General features: G+C 71.5%; 1 protein-coding gene across 1 annotated transcript in view; it reads left to right on the top strand.

Annotated features, from left to right (window-relative positions):
* Positions 1-7857, top strand: part of BMP1 (bone morphogenetic protein 1) — a 13869-nt gene extending 6012 nt beyond the window's left edge. The window contains exons 3-19 of the mRNA XM_026042327.1: positions 65-182; positions 987-1165; positions 1246-1351; positions 1496-1620; positions 1805-1920; positions 2065-2167; positions 2506-2622; positions 2736-2881; positions 2955-3150; positions 3241-3366; positions 3437-3597; positions 3684-3864; positions 6502-6627; positions 6696-6823; positions 6912-7125; positions 7195-7445; positions 7675-7857. Of these exons, the coding sequence (XP_025898112.1) occupies positions 65-182; positions 987-1165; positions 1246-1351; positions 1496-1620; positions 1805-1920; positions 2065-2167; positions 2506-2622; positions 2736-2881; positions 2955-3150; positions 3241-3366; positions 3437-3597; positions 3684-3864; positions 6502-6627; positions 6696-6823; positions 6912-7125; positions 7195-7445; positions 7675-7809 (2528 nt within the window). The 3' untranslated portion in view covers positions 7810-7857. The remainder of the gene's footprint in view (positions 1-64; positions 183-986; positions 1166-1245; positions 1352-1495; positions 1621-1804; positions 1921-2064; positions 2168-2505; positions 2623-2735; positions 2882-2954; positions 3151-3240; positions 3367-3436; positions 3598-3683; positions 3865-6501; positions 6628-6695; positions 6824-6911; positions 7126-7194; positions 7446-7674) is intronic.
* The last annotated feature ends 414 nt before the right edge of the window (positions 7858-8271 follow it).

Here is an 8271-nt window from a genome sequence, read left to right as displayed (position 1 = left end):
GCGCGGCGCGGGCGGGCGGGCCCCGGCGTCCCCGCGCCCGCTGACGTCCCCGCGCGCCCCGCAGGCAGCCAGCGAGCCATCTTCCGGCAGGCCATGCGCCACTGGGAGAAGCACACGTGCGTCACCTTCCTGGAGCGCAACGACGAGGACAGCTACATCATCTTCACGTACCGGCCCTGCGGGTGAGCGGGGCCGCCGTGGCCAAAGCCGGCGCCTTGCGCTGGCGCAGCTGCAATTAGGCAGCCCTGTGGCTTGCAGGACTGCTAATTAGGGCCAATTAGGGCCCCGCCGATGGGCCTTGGCACTGAAATGCCCACGTTGCAGCTTGTGCTGGCGGGTAGGGATGTTGGTTTGCATGCTGGTGGTGGTGTGAGGTGTCTGGTGCCATAGGGAAGTGCATGGATTGCAGGCGGGAGCTGGGAAGGGACCGAGGGCCACAGTGCAGGCTCGTGCACGTCCTGCCGAGGGCAACGGGGGCTTGGAAGGGACCTGCGGAGAAACACAGGTGCAGGGTGCTCCATGGGAGCCCTCCCTGGGAGCGGAGCAGCCACACAGAGCTGGGAATACGGCAGCAAGGTTGCACCCAATGCAGGGTAGGGACCCAGGCACGGTGCAGGACTGGCTCCGTGGTGCAGGGACCCAGTCGTGGTGCAGGGACCGGGCACGGTGCAGGACTGGCTCCGTGGTGCAGGGACCCAGTCGTGGTGCAGGGACTGGACACTCTGCAGGACCGGCTCTGCGCTACAGGACCGGCTCCGCATGCGCTGTCTGAGCTGTCCCAGTTCCCAGGCAGAGCCTCGGCTGGAGGCTCGGCCTCATCGAGGCATGTGGGCTCAGGTTTCCAGCGAGCTGAGGCTGCAGGAATGCTTTCCAGATGCTCGCCTCCGAGCGGGAAGCGCGCGGCCTGAGTCACGCCAGTGCCTGCGCCCAGGCCGGGAATTCCCTGGTGCCGGGGCAAAACGGTGCCCCGTGCTCTGCCCCTGCAGGTGCTGTTCCTACGTGGGTCGCCGCGGAGGGGGCCCGCAGGCCATCTCCATCGGCAAAAACTGCGACAAGTTTGGCATCGTGGTGCACGAGCTGGGCCACGTCATCGGCTTCTGGCACGAGCACACACGCCCCGACCGGGACGACCACGTCTCCATCATCCGCGAGAACATCCAGCCAGGTAGCGCCCCGGGCGCTGTGCCCCGCGCGGTGAGCGCTGCCTCCGGCGCCCCTCACCGTGGCCCCGTGCCCGCTCCGCAGGGCAGGAGTACAACTTCCTGAAGATGGAGCCGGAGGAGGTGGAATCGCTGGGCGAGACGTACGATTTCGACAGCATCATGCACTACGCCAGGAACACCTTCTCCAGGTACGGAGCACGAATCCCTCGGGATGTGCTGGGCACGTGGCGGGATAACCGATTTGGCCGGGCGCATGCCGGCGGCGAGGAGAAGCCGTGGGGCACGGGGCTGTGCCCGGGTCCCCGCTCAGCCTCCCGCTGCTCCGCGCCCAGGGGCATTTTCCTGGACACCATCCTGCCCAAGTATGACGTGAACGGGGTGCGGCCGCCCATCGGCCAGCGCACGCGCCTGAGCAAGGGGGACATCGCCCAGGCCCGCAAGCTCTACCGCTGCCCGGGTGAGTGGCACCCCCGGGATAAGCACCGGCGCGCGGGAGCAGCAGCTTGGCCCCGGGCTGGGGCAAGGCGCTGGCTGCCGGTGGCGGGGCCGGGGTGGCCCTGTGGCCGCGGCGCTGGGCCAAGCGTGGGGAGCGTGCGCGGGAGCGCGGCCGGGGCTGAGCGTGGCGGCCGCTGTCCCCGCAGCCTGCGGCGAGACGCTCCAGGACAGCCAGGGCAACTTCTCGTCCCCCGAGTTCCCCAACGGCTACTCCGCGCACATGCACTGCGTCTGGAGGATCTCCGTGACCCCCGGCGAGAAGGTACCGGCGCCCCGGCTCCCGGCGCCCCGGCTCGCCCTGTCTTCCTGGCGTCCCTGGCCCTGCATGGCCCCACGGCCGAGGAGCGGGATCCCACAGCCCCGGGACCGCGGGGCTCTGGGGGCCTCCTGACCCGCTGCCCCCCAGATCATCCTGAACTTCACCAGCCTGGACCTCTACCGAAGCCGGCTGTGCTGGTACGACTACGTGGAGGTGAGAGACGGGTTCTGGAGAAAGGCCACGCTGCGAGGTAACCACCCGGGCTCGCCGCGCCGGCCGGGGTGCCCCGCTGCACCCCGGCCCTGCCCCTGCGGCCCCGCGCGCCCTGCCCGCCCCGTGCCCCGCGTCCCGCTCCCCTGCCCGCTGCGTGGCCACCAGCCCTTGCTCGGGGACGTGAGGCCGCCCCGCGGGGCCGGCTCTCCTGCCCACGCCGCGGCGGCTCCCGCGCGCTCTGTGCGGCCCCCCTGGAGCGCCCGGGGCCCGTGCGGTGGGAAGAGCCGGAGCAGGGGGGCACGGGGGCGGTGGGGGGGCGCGCGGGGTGCCCATGGCGCGGGGCCCCGTGGCAGCCGAGCGCGCCTCGCTCCGCAGGCAGGTTCTGCGGGAACAAGCTGCCCGAGCCCATCATCTCCACCGACAGCCGCCTCTGGGTCGAGTTCCGCAGCAGCAGCAACTGGGTGGGCAAAGGCTTCTTCGCCGTCTACGAAGGTACTGGGGCCCCGAGGGCTGGGGAGGGGACAGTGCAGACAGAGGGGACACGGGGACGGCACCGGTGTCCCCGGAGCGTCGCCGCTCGAGCCGCTGGCTGTCACCACCCACAGCCATCTGCGGCGGGGATGTGCGGAAGGACAACGGGCACATCCAGTCCCCCAACTACCCCGACGACTACCGGCCCAGCAAGGTGTGCGTCTGGAAGATCACCGTCTCCGAGGGCTTCCACGTGGGCCTCACCTTCCAGTCCTTCGAGGTGAGGGCGCCAGGAGCGCGCGGGAGCGGGCGGCGGGGCCGGCGTCCCCGCTGAGGCCGCGGCGCCCGCGCAGATCGAGCGCCACGACAGCTGCGCCTACGACTACCTGGAGATCCGCGACGGCAGCAGCGAGGCCAGCAGCCTCATCGGCCGCTACTGCGGCTATGACAAGCCCGACGACATCAAGAGCACCTCCAACAAGCTCTGGATGAAGTTCGTCTCCGATGGCTCCATCAACAAAGCCGGCTTTGCCGTCAACTTCTTCAAAGGTACCGGCTGCGTGGCGCGGCGCCGCACGCGGGCGGCACCAGCGGTGCCAGGCGGCAGCGCACACTGAGCGCTCTTGCTGCCGCGCGCAGAGGTCGACGAGTGCTCGCGGGCCAACAACGGCGGCTGCGAGCAGCGCTGCGTCAACACGCTGGGCAGCTACAAGTGCGCCTGCGAGCCGGGCTACGAGCTCGCCTCCGACAAGCGCCGCTGCGAGGGTGAGCGGCGCCGGGCAGCGGGCGGGCACGCGCGCCCCGCGGCCACGCTCACGGCGCCCTGTGCCCGCAGCCGCCTGCGGAGGCTTCCTCACCAAGCTCAACGGCTCCATCACCAGCCCCGGCTGGCCCAAGGAGTACCCGCCCAACAAGAACTGCATCTGGCAGCTCGTGGCGCCCACGCAGTACCGCATCTCCCTGCAGTTCGACTTCTTTGAGACCGAGGGCAACGACGTGAGTGGCCGGGACGGCGGCGGTGGTGCCGGCAGGGTGCCGTGCCGTGGAGCGCCCCGTCCACAGCCCCTCGCCCCGTGCCGCAGGTGTGCAAGTACGACTTTGTGGAGGTGCGCAGCGGCCTCACGGCCGACTCCAAGCTGCACGGCAAGTTCTGCGGCGCCGAGAAGCCCGATGTCATCACCTCGCAGTACAACAACATGCGCATCGAGTTCAAGTCGGACAACACCGTCTCCAAGAAGGGCTTCAAAGCGCACTTCTTCTCAGGTAGCTGCCCCACCGGCCCGCCCGGCCAGGTGTCGGCCCAGCTCCCGCGCGGCCTCTCCGGGTGCTCCCCGTCCTCCTGGGTGCAGAGGGGTCCGGCACGGCCGCGAGGAGCGCGGGAGCTCGCGCCGTCCCTGCGCCGCTGCCCGCTGCGCTGCCCGCTGCGCTGCACGCTCTGCCCGCACGCTTGCGCACGCGCTCGCCTTGGCGGCTGCACCCGCTGCGACGGGGCTGCTGCTGCCGCCTGCTCCATGTCGCGCCCCGCGGGGAGAACGGCTCTCCTTGCACCTGGGCATTGCTGGGGGGGGACAGGCACCGCCAGCAGGACGCGCCTCCGGCCGCGCGCGGTGTCAGCGTGCGCGGCGGCCGCTGCCTCGTGCACCGGGCGTCTCTGGCATCGCTGAGCCCGGCTGGGCTGCAGAGCAGCCCAGCGCCTCCCACGGGGGCTTTTGCCCCTGCTGCAGCCCTTTGAAGCAGCTGGGACACTGGGACAGTCACCGGCGCTATGTCCCCACGTGCCCTCGGGGTGTTCTCTGGCGCCGTCGGGCCATGCCAAGGCTGTGCTGCCAGGCCGGGGGGCAGAGCCCCTGCCTTATTCCTAACGAACCCCAAGGCAAGGCAGGTAGCGCGGCCGGCGCAGGAGACACCAGCGTGGCCAGGAGCCACCGGCACAGCCGGGCGGCCGAGCGGCACCGCGGGCGGCAGGTGAGTGTCTGCGCGGGACCTCCCTCATGCCCCGCTCCGCGGGGACGTCCCGCCGCCCCTGAGCACTCTCCTTCTCCACGCAGGTCTCCGGGCTCTCCCGGTGGCTGCACCGCACCCGAGGATGCAGCCGGGCCCGAGGCTCCCTGTGCTCCGGGTGCTGGCCCATGGCTAGCGGTGCCCGGGCAAGCGTCTGCGTGTGGCTCCTTTCAGGACACGGAGGGTCTCAGCGCCGCTGGGCACTTGCCAAGCGCTTTGCATTGAGATGGCGCTGGGATCCCGGCGGGCACCGATGCTGCTCGGGTGCAGATCCCAAAGCAAAGCCGGGATTGCCCTGCTCCTCGTGCTCCCCGAGGCGCTGAGCGGGAGGGCGGCATGGGGCCGCGTGGCGGTAGCCGCCTGTCCCGCCTGGCGAGCGCGCGAGGAGGCGTCGGCGCGGGAGCCCGCGGCGGTGCCCGCACCAGGTACGTCCCTGCTGCTTCCCGCCTGGGGGTTCTGCTCCGGGGTGTCCGTGTGCGCTTGCGGGGAGGCAGGCGGGCCCGGCACGGCGCACACGCAGCTCCGGGGCCGGCGCGCGCCCGCAGCCCCGCGTGCCGCGGGAGGAGAGCGCGGGCGCAACGCAGGGGCGCTGCAGGCACCGTGCCCCCGGGCTTCCTTCCCCCGGCAACGCTGTCGCTCTTGTGTCGCCCGCCAGGCTCCCGCGGCCCTTCGTGCGGCGCCGGCCGCGCTTGCGCCCCCTTGGCCGGAGCCGCGCTCGTCCCGCCCGGCGCCCAGGAGCCCCTTCCCGTCCCACAGGGGCCCTGCCACCTCCCGCGCACCCCGGAGCCAGCCGCCTCCGGCCTCGTGTGAGGAGGAGGCGCTGAGAGCTGGGGCTGGGGCGTCCCGCCTGGTGCCAAGGGGCAGTGAAGGGGCGAGCGTGGCCTGCAGAGTGGCTGGGTGCTGGCGCTCGCTTCCCGCTCGCTTCCCTGCGCCGCCCAGGACACGGGAGGTGCTGAGCGCTGGGTGCCAGGCGGCTGTGCAGCATTCCCAGCGCTGCAGCATTCCTGGCGCTGCCCTGCCCGCTCCCGGCCCCGCGCGCTCCCGGCCCAGAGAGGACCCAGCACACCCGGGCACGGACATAGGGACCTCAGGCAGGTTATGGCAGCTCCCAGGTAAGTAGGAGCCACCGGGGCGGCCTCCTGGGCTCCACGGCCTCTCTGCGCCAGCTGCCCCAGCCGCCCGCGCCGGCAAAGCTTGAAGCTCCCCTGCGCCTTCCTCGTCCTCCTCCTCCTCCGCTGCCTGCCAGCGCTCCGGCTTAGCCGCTGTGCATGTCCCGCCGCTGCCGCCGCCGACCCGCTCACGCGCCGCTTCCCCGCTCTCCCCCCTGCCCCGTGTCTCGTTGCAGAGAAGAAGCAGCAGCTGCAGCCCCCGAAATCGCGCCCGCCTGGCCTGAAGTTCCGCCTGCAGAAGCGGCCGCGCGGCCCCTCGTGAGCGGCGCCGCGCGCGCGCTCGGACTCAGCAGCGCCGCGGGCCGCGCCGCGGGAGCACGGCCGCGCGCACCGCCCTGCCGGCCCTTGCTTGACAGAACTGGTTGTTGGCCTTTTTTTTTAAAAAAAACCATGTTTTGGGGGGGTGGTTTTGACCCCCCCATCCCGCCGCCTCCCCACCCCCCTGATTTTAGACGTGTCCTCGAGCAGCCGGCCTCGTTTGCGGGTTTTTATTGTGTCTGTGACATTTGCTGTCGATGAGTAAAGAGGGGACTCCCGCGTCCTGGTCTCTGTTGTGCATCTGTCGTTGTGGCTGTGTGTGTTTGTGGCACGCGGGCCGCAGCGCCGGGGCCCCAGGCCGCCCGCCTCCGCTCGCCGGCGCTCGCTTGCTTGGCGCTCCCTGCCCGCCGAGGGTGCTCCGCGCCGGGGCGCGCGCGCCCGCCCGCTCACCGCAGCGTCCCCTCTCTCCTAGACAAGGACGAGTGCTCCAAGAACAACGGCGGCTGCCAGCACGAGTGCCTCAACTCCCTGGGCAGCTACACGTGCCAGTGCCGCAGCGGCTTCGTGCTGCACGACAACCGGCACGACTGCAAGGAAGGTGCGTGCGGCCGCCGCGGCGCCCCGCCGCCCCGCGCGCCTGTGCCAAGCGGCCTCCTCTCCCCGCAGCCGGCTGCGACCACAAGGTGACCGCCATCTCGGGCACCATCACGAGCCCCAACTGGCCCGACAAGTACCCCAGCAAGAAGGAGTGCACGTGGGCCATCGCCACCACGCCAGGCCACCGCGTGCGGCTGGTGAGCGCGGCGGCGCGGGGAGCGGCGGCACCGGGCCGGGTGGCACGGGCAGCAGCGGTGGCCCCGCTGACGCGCAGCGTCCCCGCAGAGCTTCACGGTGCTGGACATTGAGGCCCAGCAGGAATGCGCCTACGACCACCTGGAGGTGTTTGACGGGGCCGACGCGCAGGCGCCGGCGCTCGGGCGCTTCTGCGGCGCCAAGGAGCCCGCGCCGCTGCTCTCCTCCGGCGAGCGGCTCTTCCTCAAGTTCGTCTCGGACAGCTCGGTGCAGAAGAAGGGCTTCGAGGCGGCGCACGGCACGGGTAGGCGCGGGCGGGCGGCGGCGCCGGGCGCGCGCGGGCCCCGCTGACCGCCCCGCTCTTGTCGCGCAGTGTGCGGGGGCCAGGTGCGCGCCGAGGTGCAGACCAAGGACTTGTACTCGCACGCGCAGTTCGGCGACAACAACTACCCCGGCGGCGCCGACTGCGAGTGGGTGATCATGGCTGAGGAGGGCTACGGCGTGGAGCTCATCTTCCAGACCTTCGAGATCGAGGAGGAGGCCGACTGCGGCTACGACTACATGGAGCTCTTCGACGGCTACGACGGCACGGCCCCCCGCCTCGGCCGCTACTGCGGCTCCGGGGTGCGTGCCGCGGGTGCAATAGGGGTGCCGAGCGCGCCCGGGTGCTGGGTGCAGGCGGGAGGGTGCGAGCAAGGGGGTCCAGCACCCATGGAGCTTGTAGGAGGGGTGGCGGCTTGTGCCAATATAGCAAATATAGCAAATATAGCAAATATAGCATAGCAAATATAGCAAATGCGGAGGGTGCCGGGGCCGAGGCCACCGCGCTGAGCGCCTCGCGTCTCGCGCGCAGCCGCCCGAGGAGGTCTACTCGGCCGGCGACTCAGTGATGATCCGCTTCCACTCGGATGACACCATCAACAAGAAGGGCTTCCACCTGCGCTACACCAGCACCAAGTTCCAGGACACGCTGCACACGAGGAAATGAGGGGCCCCGCGCGGCCCCGCGCCGCGTCCTGACGGCCGCCAGCAGCAGCAGCAGGAGGAGGAGGAGGAAGGGCCGGGAGGAAGCGGGGAGCTCCCCCAGCACTGCCCGGTGGAGCACACAGCAACCTCAGCACTCAGACACGCGCGCCCGGGGGGCCGGGCGCTAGTGGGGGCAGCGGGTGGCCCGGGGGGGACCCCGCCGCCCCCCGCCCTGCCAGGCGCTCTGAATGTACGTCCTGGTTCCCCGGGAGAACCCGGCGCTCACGGTGCTGCCTCTTGTAACGGCGTAATAAATACTCTTGTACCCCGACACAGCTGCCTCTTGGCTTGGCACCGAGGAGGGCCGTCCCCGCGGCTGCGGCTGGAGCGAGCTGCGACGTCACGCGCGCACGCGGTGACGTCACAGGGCCCCGCGCGGCGCCGCGGCCCCGTGGGCGGCAGGGGCCCGGCGGCGGGGCGCTGG

The sequence above is a fragment of the Nothoprocta perdicaria genome, unplaced genomic scaffold (assembly GCF_003342845.1).
Source record: "Nothoprocta perdicaria isolate Ctin4 unplaced genomic scaffold, notPer1 scaffold_103, whole genome shotgun sequence".
NCBI classification, from domain to species: Eukaryota; Metazoa; Chordata; class Aves; order Tinamiformes; family Tinamidae; genus Nothoprocta; species Nothoprocta perdicaria.
This window is presented reverse-complemented; position numbering and strand designations above follow the sequence as displayed.